Source organism: Mirounga leonina, unplaced genomic scaffold, assembly GCF_011800145.1.
Source record: "Mirounga leonina isolate KUSES-001 unplaced genomic scaffold, KU_Mleo_1.0 Mir_454, whole genome shotgun sequence".
Taxonomy (NCBI): Eukaryota; Metazoa; Chordata; class Mammalia; order Carnivora; family Phocidae; genus Mirounga; species Mirounga leonina.
The window spans coordinates 4616880-4636527 of record NW_023270763.1 but is presented as its reverse complement, the minus strand read 5'-3'; the positions used below and the strand labels follow the sequence as shown (position 1 = coordinate 4636527).

Here is a 19648-nt window from a genome sequence, read left to right as displayed (position 1 = left end):
AGGCAGTCGCTTAACCAACTGAGCCACCCAGGCGCCCTAAATAAAATCTTTAAAAAAAAAAAAAAAAAACGAAGGTTTTCTATTGCTGACAGTAATTTGTTTCAGTTAAATGGAATAGCTTGTCCTTTGTTTCTCAGGCATGTTTCTTCAGGTGCATGTTTTTCTCCTTACACTGCAGCCGGTTTTCCCTCCACTTCTTAGCTACTCAGGCTCCTCATGCCTGCGTGCTGGTGCATCTGCTGCCCTGGAAGCCTCCAGGCTACTCCTAGCCTTGGCACACCTCTGGGACCCTCGCCACAACAGTAACTCAAGCCCCCAGTCTGTGCTTAATGTTCTGGAGCTGCGGACTGACTGTGTTTTCTCCACTCTACAGCTTTGACAACTACTCTGCCAATGTTATGGTAGATGGAAAACCGGTGAATCTGGGCTTATGGGATACAGCTGGACAAGAAGATTATGACCGATTACGTCCCTTATCCTATCCGCAAACAGTAAGGATCATGACTGATTTTTAACGTGTCCTTCGGAATATATTATTTTGACTGTGTAATTGGGTATTGCTTATGGGTTTGCTTATTACACAGTTGGCACTTGAACACACAGGTTTGGTCTGCAGAGGTCCACTTAGACCAGGACTTTTTTCCATAAATACATTACAGTACTGTAAGTATATTTCCTCTTCAAAATTTTCTTAGTAACATTTTTTCTGGCTTACTTTAGTATAAGAATGCAGTGTATTTTACACATAACATACAGAATATATATTAATGGACTGGTCATGTCATCGGTAAGGCTTCCAGTCAACAACAAGCTGTTTATTAAAAGTTTTCAGGGAATCAGAGTAATACATGGAGTTTGGACTGCATTGGGGGGGGGGGGGCAGTGGCCCTACCCTCCTGCATTGTTCAAGGGCATAAGTAGTAGCAAGGTTAAGTTCAATAGTGAATGTCCTCGTAAATGCGGACCAAGGATTTGTTTCCTTTTTTTTTTGGTAGCATTACCAGTTACTGATTGTGGTGCTATGCATTTTACATGTTTCGTTTCAGGACAGCCATATGAAATAGGTACTGTTTTATTCTTGCAAACCAGTTTCAGCAGTAATTAGTTTCAAGGTCAGTTTGCTTTGTAACAGTTTTGGTACCATAGAGTCAAATTAAACAGTTAAGATTAAGGTTCTTAAAAATCAAGTTAATGACTTGTCTTTTGGGTTTAGTATTATTTTTCTATAAAACATGCTCATCTTTTATGGCTTTAGTACCTAAATCTCAGTGTAGATTCAGGTTTCAGTTTTGTAAAAATATGTCCACTGTGTCCAGTCAGAAAAACTTCTAGATTAGTTTTGCTTCCATTTTAGACAATTAAATGATATATATACAAAGCGAATCAGATCAATAGCTGGTGAAAATATGCTGAGAAGCCCTTTTCTTGAAATAAGTAATTGTCTTATTTGTACCATTTGCTTATCTTGTTACATGTTTGTTCATCATTTTAAAAGTATTTTAAAGACTTTTAAAGAGACTCAGGTGACTCACTGGTCAAAGGAATACACACCAGGGGCAGTGGCGCAAACTCCTTGGGTTGAAATCCTGTGCTCGCTCTTCCTAGCTCTGTGACCCTGACAGGTTTCTTCACGGTTCTAGTCATGACCTGTTTCCTCATAGGATTAGATGAGCAATCTGTATAAAGCACACAGAACAGTCCAGGCACATCACAGACACTCCAGTGTAGCTGCTGTGAAGATTCACAGATCTGGAGAGCTCTTCAAGTCAGAGCTGACTGGGCCCAAATGAATGGAAGTTGCTGCACATGCTCTCAGCAAGCCGGGATGACCAGAGAGTCAGGGTCAAGGAGACATCCTGGAGAAGGCAGGTGTTGACCCTTGGATGGATTTGACATTACGGTCGGGGTGGGGGGGAGTGTGGGGGGGGCGTAGTGTGGGTGAAAATAACCAATCATTTCCAGTCTATCTAAATCTTGGGTTTTTTTATTATTTTTTTTTTAAAGATTTCATTTATTTATTTGACAGAGACAGCGAGAGAGGGAATACAAGCAGGGGGAGGGGGAGCGGGAGAGGGAGAAGCAGGCCTCCTGCTGAGCAGGGAGCCCAATGCAGGGCTCCATCCCAGGACCCTGGGATCATGACCTGAGCCGAAGGCAGACGCTTAACGACTGAGCCACCCAGGCGCCTCTTGTTTTTTGTTTTTAAACTTAACTTCCTATTTAGTAAATGATAGTTTTAGAATTATTTTTTATTTTTTAGATTTATTCATTTGAGAGAGAAAGAAAGAGGGCGAGAGTGGGGGAGGGCAGAGGGAGAGAAAGAATCCCAAGCAGACTCTGCGCTCAGTGCAGAGCCCGATGTGGGGCTCCATCTCATGACCCTGAGATCATGACCTGAGCTGAAACCAAAAGTCAGATGCTTAACCGACCAAGCCATCCAGGTGCCCCTAAACTTAGTTTGCGCGTGCACAAATGGGGGAAAGGGGCATAGGGAGAGAATCTTCAAGCCGACTCCCCACTGAGTGCAGAGTCCTATTTGGGGCTCAATCTCATGACCCTGAGATCACAACCTGAGCCAAAATCAAGAGTCTGACGCTCAGGACACTCTGGACTCAGCCACCCAGGTGCCCTCCCTTTTTTTTTGTTTTTGACTACAGCTTTTCTATGCAATAGTCATTGTCTTTTGTTATTTATTTCCTGCTGGAGGAATTGCCAAGTACAATCTCTTTGAGCTGTGGAGTTTTGCTGATTGTCCTTTAGCTGAATTATAGTAATAGTGCTAAACAAAGACCAAGACTATAAAATGGGAGGTCTGAATGAGTGATGTCTCAGTTAATCTCTCCAGCTAAAAATTAACTGTGATTAAGTTTTAAAAATCAGCTCGGAATCACCAAATGGTTTGAGGTCTTCAGTATGTTTAGGAAATTATTCTAACCCCAGTGGGTGCTTGATAATTCCAGATTTTAAGTGGATTTGCTAACCTATGACTGGTAGAGTAGGAGTCTCCAACCCACTGGATACATCTAGAAGGGCGGGGTATCACTTCTGAGAAATGAGAACCACCTCCTGTGACTCAAGGGGTCCAGGCAGGGTGTGGCCTTTTTCTCTGAGGGAGTCACTCACAGTAAGTCAAAGGTGACTTGGCAAGATTCCCACTCTGTATGCTAGAGAACACACTAGAGAACGCATAGATAAAGTCACAGATTGAAGCAAGCCACAGGGTATGAGGCCTGACAGCCAGGCGGATGGGGTGTTGGGTGGGGTGTTATCCTTCTGGGGCAGGACTTAAACTATTTATGTCCCATCTGTGTAAGGTGCTATTTTCCTGTCAAATACTTGGACGTCTAAAAGGGGGTAAGGCAGGATTCTTGCTCAGGTGGCTCCCACATGTCGTGTGTAACAAACCACACACCGGCACAGGAGGGTGTCATGGTGCTTAGAGCAAAGAGGGGAGAGCAGCCATCTGGCAGTTAAAGACGTGCCTGCTGGACTCCTTTGGGGATGAGGAAGTTTTCTTGGCTCCTGGGGGGCAGGCCCCAAATGCCATCCTACCCAGAGGAGCAGGCCTGGTGGTTCCGGGCTGGCACCTTGGCAGAGGGGACGCCTTTAAACTTTGCACTAACTGGAACATGGTTTCTGGTTGTTGACTCTTTGGTCTACAGGCCTAGTTATGTGGCTCATCCATGACTGGGCTCAGACCCTCTCCCGAAGGGCCCATGGGCTATTTCTTACCCAGATCTGACCACTACTTACGGCTTTGTGACCCAAAAACCAGACGTTCTGTTTCCTGTGGTCATTTAACGCTGCTGTCCTTGTTTGTGGGGTGGCTCTGGGGAGCGAAGTTAAATCTGTGTAAGGCATTTGTTTCTACTACTTCTCCAAAAGATAACAAGCAGGTGGTACTTTTTAGTAGAAACTGTCCTTCACATTTTTGTTTTTTTTCAATTAAGTAGTCCTTCAGCCTCTTCCATCCTTGAATAAGTTACCTTTATACTCTTTTTTTTTTTTTTTTTTTTTTTAATACTTTCTTTTTTAAAAATACCCTGAGTTCTGCTCACTCACCTTCGGTGGCCTGCTCCCTCCCCATTACGGTGTGGTCTGAGCAGTGCTCAGGCCCAGCATTGTGTCAGGCCCACCGTATTTGTCTTCTTGTTCCAGGATTTAGTGGTGTGAGTGGGAACCTAGGTGACTTGCCAGAGTCACAAGGCCTGAGCTCTGTGTGGGTTCTCAGAAGCTCTCAGTGCCCCACCTGTCCGCTGATAAACTGGGCCTCTCCTGTCCTGGGCAGCCGGGCGCCTTCTGTGTGAGCTCATCTGGAGAAAGGGCTAGACTGCTCGACATTGGTTAAAAGGAAAAACAGTAGCGTTTAGCTTGGCTGCTTTGATTTTCAAATGGCTTTCTACTTTATTAAGTTGGCTTTTACAGGATCTGTGTCCTCTGGCCAAAGGTCACTAGGAACACACCTGTGGCTAAACCAAATTGGGTTTGTCCCTCTGTCCCCAGCAAGGCACACACCTTCAGGGCTCTGGGGTGTGCGATTCAGGTGAGGGCTCGAGAAGGCAGGGCTTGCTGTGGATGGGGTGCTGGCGGGAAGCAGGGTAGTTTTAATCCATATCCTGTAGAAGGTGGGGATGAAGTGTGGCCAGAGCTGTGACTGGTGCAGACATAGGCACACAGTCTCGTTGGCTGGGAGAGGGGGATGTTTGGTGTTTTTACAGTTTGCACGGTGACCTTTCTCTGTGGTCAGACAAGATTGTGAAGTGGTCTTCTATTTATTGCTTTACCGTTGGTCTCATTCCAGCCTGGTCACAGGCTGCCTCCCAGGGGTCAGGCTGCACCTCTCTCTCCAGAGCTTGTTTTCTTAGCAGCTCCCCGTGGATGCCACAGGCACAGTGTCTTTGCCCTGTTTGTATGTATCCTGTTCCTTTTCCTGGTTTGGAGAATGCCTGTAGTGAAAAATGTTCCAAGCCTGAAGTAAAATCAGGTGGAAGGTCTTCGGAAGAGGAGAGGAGAGAGCAGCGCTGGATGGTGCATTCAGAGCTGGGAGACCCCAAGTGCCTGCTGCCATTCTGCTAGGAGCCGACTTGTCTCTTGATGGTGCCCTCCACACATTCAGGGGAGGCAGTGGTTTTGACCGGTGAGGGGGAGCTGCTTTGTGATACACAGGTAATAAAGTCACTGAAGGCACAGTGGGAGCCTGTGTGGTTAGAAATGTCCTGCCAGTTTGGGGAAGGCGGTGTCCCAGCCAGAGGAAAGGTGAGCCTGTGACCCAGGACAGCTCAGGTGGAATAAAGAGGCTCCGGGACACACGGTGACCCTGGGAGGAAGGCTGAGCAGGCCAGGCCATGCCTGGCCCCTGGTGGCCCTGCTGCAGAGCTCGGGGGTTTACCAGGACGGGCGTAAACCTGGAGATGCCGCGTAAATACTGAGCAGCACAGACTCTTCGGGGTGTTGGGTTAGAAGGCAAAGGTTGGAAGAAATTACTACTAGAAGAGATAAGTATCAGAAATACAAGGCATTTTATTTATTTTTTAATTTTTTAGAAGTGCTAGTTTCTGTTTTTGTTTTAGAGGATGGGGAGGGGCAGAGGGGGAGAGAGAATCCTAAGCAGGCAGTGCGGGGCCTGACATGGGGCTCGATCCCGCGACCCTGAGATCACTACCTGAGCCAAAATCAAAAGTTGGATGCTTAACTGACTGAGCCACCCAGGCGCCCCGAGAAGTATTTTTTAAAGCCGTATTTTGTCTGGGGGAAGAAAGGAGAAAGGAACAGGCAGATGGCATGTTAATGTAGTACAAAGCGTGTTTCTTCATCAAAAAAGATGTTCTTAAAAAATGAAAGGGGTAGAACAGATGTGGTTGGAGGGTATTTTGAACTGAGGCTGCATTTTTGTGGCCGATGCCCATGAGTCCATGTGTCACAAAGATTTGGCATCACGTCAAGGTGTCGGGGGCACAAATCTTCAAAAGTAGCTCGTAGATTAAACCCGGATAGTTACAGCAATTTTAATATTCTCATAACTGTAGATCCCAGAAGCTGAGTGAGGTGAAATTAAAATAATTCTCTTGTCCAATTGTCTCTTAAAAGAATTGTAGGTTTTTATGTTGCTTGAAGAGCAAGTCTTTCGATTTTTGTTGGAACAAAGGAATGAATTGAAAGCACTGTGGTAAACACTGGAAATGCTGTCCCTTCTGGGCAGTCCTGTCCAAAGCTGGGGGGGGGTTGGGGAATGAAAGGTCTCAGTGCGTCAGTGCTGTTCACTCCAGTAATGCAGGTCCCTAAACTCAAACCGCACTCCCAGCATTTGGGGGAAGAGAGGACCAGCACGTCTGTACGGGAGACTTGCGGCGTTCAGGGCTCTCCGACCTGGCCGTGCTCCTGGGGAGCCTTTCCTCTCAGAGGCCTGTTTTTACAGACAGATGCTTTCCCATTTGCGGCGGCTTCAGCTGGGCTCATGTCTCAGAGCTTTTTGATGGAGGTCTTTGACAGGTGTGCCTGTTGCTAGCGGGTGCCAGCGACGCCTAGGGACGCACCTTCATTAAGGACACTTCCTTAACAGTCCTGACTGGCCGTGGCCCGTGTGCTTCCTCAGGCGTGTCGTAGCTTCTGCTGGACAAGGAGCACTCTGCGGGCTGCCACGGGTGGACAAGGGCGCTTCCGTCCTACTCCTCCCCCCGGTATTTGCCTGACCTCGTGTCTTCACCATCGTTGACCTTCACAGGGTTTGATGGAGTGTTTGGTGGTATTTGGCATAGTTGTTAGATAATCATCTGCTGTCAGATCCTTTGGGAGGGTTGAGACAGAATTCTGATGAAGAAATAATGGATTATATTGACTTTTACCTTCCTCAGTTTTTACTAAACTGAAACAAAGTTCTCATGCATTACTAGGTTGCAGAAACGTATGGTAAGGATATAACCTCCAGGGGCAAAGACAAGCCGATTGCCGTATGTAAAACTTTCAGTCGACCTCAGTTTCAAGCTTTATCTGTTCTCTCATTTCACTTAGTTTCCCCAGGATTTCCTATTGAGCCTCACGTTCCTTGAGTGTTCTGTATTTAATTCACTCAAGGCTGGGTTTTGCTTGACCAAATGTGCTTTCAGTAGAGCGAGGCAGTTTACCTATTAGCTTGAATTAAAGCGGTTTGTGAACTGCTTGCTCCCCTCCTCCTGAGGGAAAGGAGGAACTCCTGTGAAGGGGCCTTTCTGGGTGGGTTGGAGATGGAGGCGTGGAGGCTCCACCTCGGAGCGTGTGCTTGAGCCGGAGTGGGACTAACCGTGGCTGCCAGGCCCTCCCCCCGCTTTGGTGTCCCGGTGCAGCGGGCCTGTCTGGGGCATGGCTATGTGGTGCTGGGGAGCTAACTCAGCCTTGCTTTGAAATGACGTAATCAGGTGCCCAAATGCCACGGTGATTCTTGGACAAGCCTGTGCATGCACTAGCGTTTTTAAAATGTCATTTATAAAAAGCTGTTGTGTGGGATGTTTCTCTCCCTTTCCAGGTACAAGATATCAGCTGGATGATTGAAAGTGTTAGCTTGGGAATTGGGTACATTTCACAAAGTAGCATAGTTGCCTTTTTCCAGGAAAATGTCTTAAAAACTTAGCATTTTAGAAACTCCTAGGCATTTTAAAATATAGGTAAATCTTTAAATTCAGCTTTTTACCCAGTACAGAGTGGGACACACTGGATTCAGTCAGAAATTCTTCCAGGTGTTTACTCTACACTGACTTTTCCTTTGAACCTCTACTTCAGCTGCTACTGCCCTGTGCGCTAAGTCCTCCAGAGACCCCGCTTGGGTTTGAGAAGCTGATAGCCCGGAGGATGCCCCTCACACGCTAGACCGTCCGCCTTCACGGTAGAATGTGCTCACGTAGCAAACAGCTGAGCCCCACTTTGGGCCAGGGACTCTGGTGGCAGTTCTTAAAGAAGCAGTTTAATTGCAACCCAGTGGTCAACTAAACGTGTATCGAACGTGCACACGGGGAGCTTACTGAAAAGCACGCCATTGGTAAATGGTTTTAAAATAGACTCTGCTTTTGATAAACTGAGACCACATTTTACAGAAATACCGCAGTGGTATCGTGACACTTGATTTTATCCCTGTATGTAAATAGGGCCATTAAGTTCCTAGTGGGAGTTGGGAATGGTGGAAAAGAAGCCTCTTGGGGGGTCTGATTTGAGGCCTCCCTGGCCTCCAGTAGATTCTGGCACATTCCAGTAAGTCTTCTCCCTTCTTCTCCCAAGTAATTGGCTGCTTCATGTGCTGGCTCTGCTTTGGGAGCCTTCTGACAGAACTGAAGGGCTAACGAGGGAGTAAGCTTTAGACACAAGCTGCTGGTACATAACGTGCATTTTGTCTCATGATTCATTTCCAACAGCATTTACAGAGCAAAGTGCATTTGTCATTGTAAGACCATTTCTAAACGCCTCCCTGTTTCCTTTTTATAGGATGTATTCTTAATTTGCTTTTCTCTTGTGAGTCCTGCATCATTTGAAAATGTTCGAGCAAAGGTAAGTGGGGATGTTTTAGAGAAACATTTTGTTACATAATGTCATTCTCGGGAGGCAAAAATACCATTTAGTGATAGGAGTTTTAATTATTTAAATTGCTCTTCTATTTAGGTAGCAAATCAATTTTTGAAGTATAGGACTTTATTATGTAGAGTTCTAAAGTTTCAGGGTCTGATTCAGAAATGCTGTGCTCCTTATTAAAACAACAAGCACTTTGGAGTCAGTCTGATGGGGTCGTCTAATAAAAATGGCGACCATGACTGCACCCCTGCATCTCACATGCTTCCTAGTGAAACATGACACGGGCAGGATGTCCTTAAGTTGTGGTCATCAGGGATGTGTTCGGTGGGGGTCATGGTGGCAGAGCTGAGACCTCAGTCCAGCTGGAGTTCACTCTCTTCACTGGATTTAGGAAGGATTCTCGGAGATAATCTAAGAACTTGACTCATTTTACCAAAAGGTAATTGTTTGGGGAGGGGGACCTTCCCTTCTCCCCTTGCTCTTGTTGATGAGTAGGCTCCTTAGTCTTGGGAGTCCCAGCTTGCTAATTGAATGTGCACAGGTAGGCCTGTGGTACTGGAAGGTATTGCAAGGGGGGGGTGAGCAGGGCTGGAGGGCGGGGTGCCGTGTCCTGCTGAGGGACTAAGGTGGGGTGGCTGACACAGTTTGGCGCCCGTGGAAATGGAATTTAGGCGAAGGATGTTCATCAGGGAGGGAGTGTGTCGTGACTTTTTTCCTTTCTTGAATCTAGTGGTACCCCGAAGTGCGACACCACTGTCCCAACACCCCCATCATCTTGGTGGGGACTAAACTTGATCTCAGGGATGACAAAGACACGATCGAGAAGCTGAAGGAAAAGAAGCTGACACCCATCACCTACCCGCAGGGTCTGGCCATGGCTAAGGAGATCGGTAGGAAATCTGCATTTTCACATCTGCTTTGCACGTGGTTTTATTTCTGTGGCAGAGACGGGAGTCCAGTCTGGGCAGGTAGAAAGTGAGTCTTTCTGACTCAGGCTCCTGTTGACCTCTGGGGAGCCAGCGAGGCAAGGCCCTCGGTGTGAGCCTTCAGGAGCCAGGCACAGGTCAGGGGTTGTTCGCCTGCACCCAGTGGGTCAGCAGGAGGCAGGGCCTGGGGAGCTGCTTCCCACCCTCGTGGTGGTTGGAAGGGTGGCTCTGCGCGTGGGTGTACGTGGCCGGGTGGCTGTATGAGGCTGTGTTTCTCGGCAGGTGCCGTAAAATACCTGGAGTGCTCGGCACTCACGCAGCGAGGCCTCAAGACAGTGTTTGATGAAGCGATTCGAGCGGTTCTCTGCCCCCCTCCGGTCAAGAAGAGGAAGAGAAAATGCCTGCTGTTGTAAATGTCCGGGCCCGCCCCGTCCCCGCCCCGTCCCCCTCGGAACCTTTGTACGCTTTGCTCAAAAATGGTGTGGAGCCTTCGCACTCAATGCCAAGTTTTTGTTACAGATTAGTTTTTCCATAAAACCATTTTGAACCAATCAGTAATTTTTAGGTTTTAAGTGTAAGATTTCAAACTTTCACATTATATTAAAATTTAGCCCTAAAATGGCAAGCTTTCTTAAAGCCTTATTTTTCAAAAGCCCCTATTCTTGCTCAGATTAAGAGTTGCCAAAATACCTTGTGAACTAAGTTGCGTTGTGCTGGGAACACTAAGCACTAAACCGTTCGAGAGCTGTGTCTTTCAGAAGAACCAGCGTCTCAGGTCTGCCCCCGCAGACGCTGCCACGCTCCTTTCTGGTAGGAAAGCGGCACAGCGTCCTTCCCCAGCTGCCACCAGGAGGCCATCTGACACCGCGCCCTCCCCTAACACTGTACTGTACGTCCTCGCAGAGTGAGTGTAACGACTCAACTCTTCGAATCAATCTTTTTGATTTTGTAGTGAGATTTTTTTTGAAAAGTTAATGTATTCGCTTTTGCTGAGATTCTGAACAGACCTCTTCCTCCCATGTCCCCCCGGCGAAGTGTCCGCTCCAGCTGTGGGCACCCGGGCCGGGGGGTGTGCAGCACGTGACGCGATCAAAGAATGAAGACAGTATTTTGACAAAACACAGAGGTTAATTTACACTACATTGTACACGTCCTAATTAAACTGAGTAAAAGTGTCACGGGTAAAATATTAAAGGTTTATTTCTGTCCAGTGCAGTAAATGATGAAGAAAGGTCGGTATTATCACTGTTTAAGCTTTTCCTTTTTCTGAGACCTGCCATCCCTCCTGAAATTGGGCATTTAATTCATCTTTGAACTGGTCGTTCCCATAGTTGCTAACTTAGTGCTTTTCTTATAGAACCCCTTCTTAATGAGCAATATGCCTCCTTGTATTATAAAATCTTTCTGATAATGCATTAGAAATTTTTTTTTTTTAGATTAGTAAAAGTGCATTCCTGTTTCCTTGTTACTTTATTCAAGCTAATAAGCGCTTTCCTTAGTTTTCTAGTAACTAGGTGTAAAAATCATGTGTTGCAGCTTTACGGTTTTTGAAATATTTTAGATATTCCTAAACTATGAACTGTCTTGCCAGATCACCAGTACTGTACCCTGACTAATGCTGGCCCTTCCTCTCTGCCTCACCGCCCTGGACACACGCTTCCTCTCGCTCTGCCTGACCATGTTCCCTTGGGTCTGTGAGGTTCTGTAAGCCCGTGCTTGTGCTAACGAAGTTCTGTACAACTTACCCACTGGCAAGAATATAAGGTTGGACCTCTCAACCACTAGAACAACATTTTTTAAATTGACAGTTGCAGGATCGTGGAGTGTTTTTACATTGATCTTTTGCTAATGCAGTTAGCAGTATGTTTTGCATGTATGACTTAATAAATCCTTGAATCATATGACTGTAACACTTGAATTCTTGAGAACAGCCTCCTGGGGTATGTGTTCCATTGTCTCACCTGAAAATCTTGGGTTGTTGGAAACAATTTCTAGTGTAGGTTTTTCATGCTGGTGGGGGGCTGGAGGAGTCCGCAAGCACTGGTGCTGGGGGGCAGGTTGGGTTTTGCATCTGTTGAATGCTGGGGAGATGGTGACATCCACGCTGGGGCACATGTGCGTGCACATCTTGGGCCCGAGCTCTGGGCTGAAGAGGCAGATTTTGGGAGGTAGGGAGGAGGCTGAGTATGACCTTAAGATCCTTTCTAGAGCCTGAAACTGTACTATGAACTTGTCATGTTAGAATCAATTTTCTAGGGCGCCTGGGTGGCTCAGTTGGTTAAGCGACTGCCTTCGGCTCAGGTCATGATCCTGGAGTCCCTGGATCGAGTCCCGCATCGGGCTCCCTGCTCGGCGGGGGGTCTGCTTCTCCCTCTAACCCTCCCCCATCTCATGTACTCTCTCTCTCATTCTCGCTCTCTCAAATAAATAAATAAATAAAATCTCTAAAAAACAAAATAAAATTTTTATATTATCCTTTTTATTGCTCTGAAGATTGCTTTAGTTTTGAGCATTTTTTAAAGATAAATACGCAGTTTAAAGACCTCGTAGTTCCAAAGGTTTGCTACAAAAACATCAGCCTTCTCCCTTCACACCTTCCCCAAAGGCAATCAATTTGAGTTCTTTTAACTAATCTTTGTTATTTACCTCCATATGCCTAAGTGACATGTCTTTTTTTTTTTTTTTTTACCTACTAGATCACCAGTTTGTTATGAAAGGATAGAATTCGAACAGCCAGATGGAAGAGATGCCTAGGGTCAGGTATGGGGGAGGGACACAGAGCCTCCACGCCCTCTCCAGGAGCCCCCTCCCCAAATCTCCACATGCTCACCCACCTGCAAGCTGCACCCCCCCCCCTTTTTTTCTGCAGGCTTTGTTACATAGCCATGCTTATTAAATGACAGGCGGTTTGTTTGATTCAATCTCCAGCCCCTCTCCCCTCCCTGGGGGTCAGGCTAAGTCACTTTATTGCTGGTTGCATTTTCAGTTTTGGCTGTTACCACAGATAGTCTGTGCATGGCAGCACCCCCCCCCCCGACACAAGAGAATGATTTGGGTTGGTGGTCACTATTTAGTATCTGTTACTGTGTGAATATTCCTAGCCAAGCCGTGGGATAACAATTTGGCTGCACAAACTTCTGGTTTCTTTAGGGATAATTTATACTTTTTTGCTTCATTTCCTGTGTGCTTAATGATTTAAGTGAACTTCCATCTGCAGTGTAAATCTCTCAAGATGATTGTATTTTGTGTTTCACCGATTTTTATTTTCCTAGAGTCTCAGAATGCTCTGGCCACCATTTCCCGATGTGCTGATCTTTAGTATAATCCCCACGGCCAACGTGGGGCTCGAACTCATGACCCTGAGATCAGGAGTCGAATACTCGACTGACTGAGCCAGCCAGGTGCCCGACTCCTTTTTAATTTGCTTCTTCATCTTCAGCAACTCCTCCAAGAGTTTCCTGAGAAGTGTGTGGGAATCTTTCTCAGCCCTTGTGTCTTTGAAAATAACTTTGTTCTTCCCTGGTCCTTTCTGTCTGGTTGGAAATGCATTCCCCTCAGTTTGGAAGGCAACTCATTTGGATCTTCCTTGGCCGTTGCTGTTATGTGGGGTGAACTTTTGTTGATAAGTTCTGTGGGCTTTTTTTTCCGTCTTGCACATCCTGGGCTGCTTTTCTCCTTTGTGCTTGGGTGGGCTCCGTCTGCCACCATGCAGCTATCTGCCGCCCAGCTGCTCTGGAGGTCCACCTGTCATGCTTTTAATTTTCAGGCATTCTTCTTTATTCTCCACTTTTCAGGCTCAGGATCTGTTTTATGGTTACAACACTTTCTCTGTTCCCAAGCGGTAGCCAGGTAGTTTCTCCCAGTCCCTTGTTCTGCGTGTGCCCAATAGTCGTTGGCTCATGCTTAAGGTTGAGAGCCGGGCGCCTGGGGGGTGCAGGTGGTTGTGTCTGACTCCTGATTTTGGCTCAGGTCGTGATCTCAGGGTCCTGGGGTTGAGCCCTTGCGTCGGGTTCCCTGCTCAGCATGGTCTGCTTGGGATTCTCTTTCTCCCTCCGCCCCTCCTCCTTATGCTTGCTCTCTAAAATACATTAATCTTAAAAATGGGGGGCGGGGGCGAGATTGGAAACTGGGCACCATGGTGGTGTCAAGGGGTGTCCGAGATCGCTTAGCTTTCTGCCACTAGGAACGTACAGGAATTGTTTAGAAACAAAACTTGTGGCAGTTGGACACCATGGCATTTCAGTCAGAGTTTTTTAAATGGGCTTTTGCAGGTACTCAAGAGGCTAAGGTGGTATTGGCGTGATGGCCGAGAGGCCCCGAGGAGGGGTTTTTAGAGGTCAGGTTGCCCTGGAGAATCTTAGAGGTCTGGCATCTTCTCTAAGTGTGAGAAGCTGAGGAGCACCATCTCCTTGCCTCCCGCTGCACTGCTGTCCAGGGCCCCCTCCCCGCAGAGCGAACCAAGGGCCAGACTTCCTCCAGCTTTCAAGTAAGCCACCTCACTTTCACTGATCCCCTGCTCTGCTGTGGGGGAGGGGGGATTCGGAGTTGTAAACCAGGGTAGTTCTGGTCTTTCCTCCTCCACTTAGGATTCTGTTTACCTCTAGTCAACCAATTGTTCCTTTTCTTCTTTCCCCATCCTTGTGGGTTTATGCTTTTAAAGAGATCCACTTACTGTCATTTTTCTGGCACTTCAGTGGGGTTAAATCAGATGCCTGTGTGATCGCCAGCCTTTAGCCCAGAGCTCCAAGAAAGCTTAAGGCTGCATTTTTGTTGTTTACAGTAGATAGAAAACTTTTAAAACAGGATTGCTATACAACTACCCAGTAAAATAGACCCTCCTGGAAACATCCAGTGGACGAGTACATCACTGTCCAGACATGAACGACACGTGTAAGTGCTTTATTAACTCCCCCTGAATCCACTGGCTGACCTCCAAAAGCCAGATTATTATGTGCAAATGAAGCAGTGAGCTTGATGTGGAGACTCAGTGCTCAGGGACAGGGGTCCCAGTTCGCAGCCCGACCTCAGGGCCACCCAGGAGAAAAAGCCCATCTGTGCAGCCAGGAAAATCCAGTTTGCAGAATAAATTGCACAGCTGTATGCCCAGGTCAGACTCCTCTCAACAGTGGTAAGACCCCGTCAGTGAAAAGGTGGTGTCAGGGGTGGGAAGCTACGGATCGATCCATCAGGGTCTTAAACCTGGCCTTGGGTTCCCATCCTTTCCTGGGGGCAGTTCTCAGATCACCAAGGAATGGCCCTGGAGCTTCCCGAAGCTTCCTACATGAGCCCCATCCTCTCCACGCTCTCTCCTGATAACTGATCCTGCTAATACTGGGATCAAAAGGACTTCCCAAATTATTCAGTGATTTTAGAAGACCATCCAATTTCTACCGATGGACATCGAAGGTACTGGCATCATGGGAATCACTGATTTTGTCAGTTTAACAACAGGAGTGTCGGTCTGTCGTCCTGGAGCACTTTGCATGAGCCCCGGTTACACCATGTCCACGTTCGAGCCGCCTCGGGCTGGGCAGAAGACGTAGCCGGCCCTGTCCGACACCACGCTGTCCAAGGCCTTCATCAGGACGTGGGGCATATGGTCTGTCAACATCTTGGGACCGATGAGTATTTTGCTGAATTGTGATTCGTGTGACCACCTGGCACTGTACTGAGCAGCAGAACGCCAAAACCTGGGAAAGACAGAAGGTGAACTAGCGGAGCGGCCCTTTAGGCTGAAACCTGTGTGTTTTCGATCTGTGTGGACTGAGCCCCGTCAGCTCCGTGCCCACGCGGCCTGCACTTACCTCCCTGAAGCACCTTCTTCCTCCAGGTGGATGATCCTGCCGGGAGGGTAGAGAGGGGGATACTTGGTGGGGGACTCCAAGGGGGAGTCGCTGGAGAAGCTGTAGGTCGGGGACCCGTGCATCAGCAGGCTCTGCTCCCCCAGAAGCGGCTGCGTCAGGTCTCCCTGGGCGCCCCCGTCCAGCTCCGTGGGAAAGTTATCCGGACTTCCTCCGAACAGCTCGTACCAACACCCGTACAGCAAAATCTGGTACTGGCCGAGAGACCCAAGAAGGCAGCCTGCTTGTTACTCTGTGACGCTTTCACTGTCAACACAGACCCCGGCCCCAGAAGCTCGTGCCAGAGGACGGTGACCCTCAGAGCTCAGACCAATGGTCTTTCTAAATCCTGGATCTTAGGGCCGTGGAGGTCAGTGGCCTAAACTCCTGCATCTCTTGGGCCATGAAGCCATATCAAACATGAAGCGATACGTAAAAACCAAATCCTGCCGACGAGCTTTACTCTTTCCCTTCATGACATTTATTAATTTTTAAAACTCGGGGGGGGGGTAGTTGGGGGTAAGGAGAAGCTTATTTTAAAAGAATTTGAGTAACAATAAAAAATGTCAGAAAATTAGTTAAAATCACTTCTAAAAACTCTTTATATACCCTGCCTTAGGGGATAGATCCTCGAAGAATCATTTTTAGACCTGCCCTTTAAAAAAAAACTTTTCAATACATCACTCTCTTTCTCTAGTGGTAAACAAAAACTTACGTCACCATTTTTAACGACCATAATATTGCACAGTATACATACGCTAGTACTTCTTAAACTCTGTTCAGCAGCCTTATTATCCAAGCTTTGGGACCAAAAGCATCAAAGTACTGTTGGTCACAAGACAGGGCTAAGAGAGTATGACCGAAAGCAAATCACTTAACTAGAACAGGGATGGTTCTACTATAGTATTTTCTAACTGTGGCATTTCATGACTGACTCGGCCGTTTGCTTTCTTCGGCATCATCTGTAGAACAGCAGACAGAAGTCTGTCTGGAGGGTCAGAAAGCGCTTCCGGCAACAGCATCAAATGCCCTGGTCGAAGAGGCTCTGAATTGAGAAACAAACTCTCCTTGGCACACACAGCCTCAAACTCCTTAGATCCTCTTACGGGGCCCCGCAAGTTACCTTGGGCTTGTTACAGTGAGCAATCACTCGCAAGATTCTCTTCTTCAGATCTTCCAGGTTAGTCACACTTAACCTGTTTATTAGCAAAAGACCAGATGGAGGCTCAGTACTTGGTCTTTCAGCTGCTGCAAGCCCAGATGAAGCATCCAGCTGACTCACCTGGGAATGACATCCTTGCCTAGGACAAGTGACACGATGAAGTTCTTAGAGTATTCATAAAGGGATTTGCTGAAATTTCAGGGAAAAAAAAAAAAATTAGTGAAGTTTCAGGATTATATTGCCCACAAAGAACTCCAAAGGGAAATCAAGTCACTTTGCCAGGTCAGTGAGGTAAGTTTTCAGAGTATAAAACTGTTCTCTACCCTTTAAAGGAAAAGAGAAGTAAAATGGAGATACTCTGATCACAGCAACTCATTTGCCAGATTCTAGTAAAGCCACAACATCCACCAACCAGATTTTAAGATGGCAGACTGAGCGAGCCTATGCTTGCATCCTCTGACTCAGCGACCCCTGCTTGGAGGAATCTAACAAAGACGCTCTGGCAAAATGGTAAAAAGACGCAAAAGGCTATTCACTGCAGCTCTTACTGCTTGTCATAGCAGAGGCTCCAACCCCAAATGTCCCATCTGTGGAGAACAGTTCAATTCACAACCCGGCCCGCCCGCAGAGTACCGAGTCCTTCACGGCTGCAGTGTGCGGTGGGGGGTGATCTCAGGATGTGTGGTCAAGTCAAAGAAGCAGATGCACAAGGGCATGAAGGGTATGCAGGAGAAGGGATGCAAAGATACACATCCTTGCTTTCATATATAAATGAGACTAATGGAAAACTAAGTCAAACACTAATGGCTACCTCAGGGAACAAGGACAGAAAGGGACATTTCTGAATGTAACTTGTTTATAGAGTTGTCTGTGGAACCATGTCATTGGTTTATATAATTGTAAAAATTAAAACAACAAAAGCAATTCCTAAAATCAAATGCCAAATGAAACAAACGAACCTAAACAGTGCTATTAACCAAACAGAAGAATTATTTCAAGTGACTACAAGAACAGAAATTTGGCTGTACATCCCTAGTGGGAGTATCACATAAGAACAAAACAAACTGCAAAAAAAATCTCAAACTGCCTTCAGCAATCATTCTGAAACTGATCCATCAGTCTGTGTTTTCTAGGACATACAGCCAACAGTACAGAGGAACATGTTAAGTGACATGGTGAATATGCAAGAGAAATCCAGAATGTGGATTCTCCAGAACTAACCTGGTTTCAGAAATAAAGAGGGAACTGAAATATCTATACATTAAAGGAGAGTTACAGAATTTCCGTGTCTGTGTGGATCCCTTTTACACATGCTTTTAAATTTGATTTAAAAACAAAAATACAGTTCCAAGACAAACCCACTGCTGGGGAGTGTGGGGGGAGGGGGTGGAAGGGGCCAGTGGCAAAGGGACACAGGACATCTAATCCAACCTTGTTTGGAATTTAAAGAAATCAACTGTAAACCATTTATGAGATAATTAGGAGAACATGATCAATTACTAGAATCAAATTTTAAGTGCTCTATGCTTTGGAGACATATTAGGGTATTTACAGATGAATGATAGGTCTCAGATTTGCTTCAAGGTACTCCGGCCACGGGGATCTGTGGGCAGTACGGTGGGGTATATGAAGATTGGTCAGTCATGTTAACAAATTATTGAAGCTGATGAAATGGTGGCTTATTATACTATTCTCTTTACTTTGGTTTGAATTTTTAATTTTTGTATGAAAATTCCATTATAAGGCAATAGTTTTAACAGATCATCATAAGCACTGAAGAGAGAATCAGTGAACTAGTAAACAGACCTGAAGAACTATCCAGATCGTAGCACTAAAAGCAAAGATAACAGAGGTATGAACGAGAGGTTGGAGATGCGAAACAAGAGCAAGGGGGCGCGATGTCTGATGGGAGGCTCTGAAAGTGGGAGAACAGAGAAGAGGCAGTCACGCGTGACTAGGCCTTCACAGATTTGAGAATCTAAAACTTTCAATCGAGAACACTGAAGACCATACACTTAAGATTAAAGCAAGCACTCACATAACCTGGATGCATCTTACTGAGTAAAAGAAAATGCAACACAATCCTGCATATTGTAGGATTCCATTTTTATGACATTCTGAAAAAGGCAAAACTATAGTGACAAAAAAGACCCTTGTGCACCTGGGGGGTGGGTGGAAGGGACCGAGGGCAAAGGGACACAGGACATTTTAATGGTGATCCTATCAGCCCCGAAAGGCAAAAAGACAAAACTGTCATTCATGAAATTAGTTTATACAGTAAAAAAAAAAAAAAAAGCATCTGCAGATGAATTACAATTAATCAAATTTAACAAGGCTGTTGGATACACGATCAAAAGACAAATTTCTAGGAGATTGATATATGTCAGCAAAAGATGTGTAAGACTATGGAGAAAACCATAAAAAATTGAAAGATAATTCAAGAGTCCCTAAATATCTGAAAAGTGATTTCATGTTCAAAGGTGGGAAAATTCAGTAATACGTCACTTACCTCTCAATTGAACTAGAAAATAAAGGCAGCTGAAATAAAAAGTCTAAGCTTTTTGTTTATGGAACTTGCAAAATGATTCTAAAATTGACATGCAGGCGTCAAGGGCTCAGAATAGCCAACATGCTTTTTAGCCAAAAAGAACGTCACAAAAGTGGAAACTCAACAGCCAATAAATACATGAAAAGAGCCCCAATTTCATTAGCAATCACGGACACGCAAATCAAACCGCAATGAAACATCACTGCACACCCATCACACTGGCAAAAAAGTTTTAAGTCTGAGATTGACGGTCGGGAATATGGGGCGTGGCCAACTCGCCACGGGCACGCGTAAACTGGCGCAGGAACACGGGCGTGTAACGTGAAGGGGGAGCGTGTGCACACGCGTGCTAGGAATTCCCACCTCCATCTACAACCAGAGGGCGTCCAAACAACCAGTGACACAGACCATTTGTGATCGATGTACGACGAGACAGAACCAGAACGGACAGAATCACGTCTTACAGGCATCAAACAATGGGGAACAAAAAAGGGAAGTCACAGAATAAAATTAAGTACAATTCTAGTTCTATAAATTTCAAAAAAATAAATTTCAAAACCATACAAATCCAAACTATTATGCGGAGACCTGCATATAGGTGGTAAAACTACCTTAAAGCAAAGGAAGAATTTTCACAAAG

At 46.1% G+C, this 19648-nt stretch overlaps 2 protein-coding genes across 3 annotated transcripts in view; one reads left to right on the top strand and one right to left on the bottom strand.

The window, feature by feature from the left end:
• RAC1 (Rac family small GTPase 1) overlaps nucleotides 1-11359 on the top strand; it is a 25393-nt gene extending 14034 nt beyond the window's left edge. The window contains exons 3-7 of one of the 2 annotated variants that reach the window (XM_034988344.1): nucleotides 374-491; nucleotides 6891-6947; nucleotides 8449-8511; nucleotides 9263-9422; nucleotides 9741-11359. In XM_034988344.1, the coding sequence (XP_034844235.1) occupies nucleotides 374-491; nucleotides 6891-6947; nucleotides 8449-8511; nucleotides 9263-9422; nucleotides 9741-9871 (529 nt within the window). In that variant the 3' untranslated portion in view covers nucleotides 9872-11359. The remainder of the gene's footprint in view (nucleotides 1-373; nucleotides 492-6890; nucleotides 6948-8448; nucleotides 8512-9262; nucleotides 9423-9740) is intronic. The other variant, XM_034988342.1, reaches the window with a different exon arrangement.
• A 2983-nt stretch (nucleotides 11360-14342) lies between these two features.
• The window catches only part of DAGLB (diacylglycerol lipase beta), a 28001-nt gene continuing 22695 nt past the window's right edge, over nucleotides 14343-19648 (bottom strand). The window contains exons 12-15 of the mRNA XM_034988341.1: nucleotides 16581-16649; nucleotides 16422-16494; nucleotides 15263-15513; nucleotides 14343-15148 (exon numbers count right to left, since the gene is read on the bottom strand). Coding sequence (XP_034844232.1) covers nucleotides 14953-15148; nucleotides 15263-15513; nucleotides 16422-16494; nucleotides 16581-16649 — 589 coding nt within the window. The 3' untranslated portion in view covers nucleotides 14343-14952. The remainder of the gene's footprint in view (nucleotides 15149-15262; nucleotides 15514-16421; nucleotides 16495-16580; nucleotides 16650-19648) is intronic.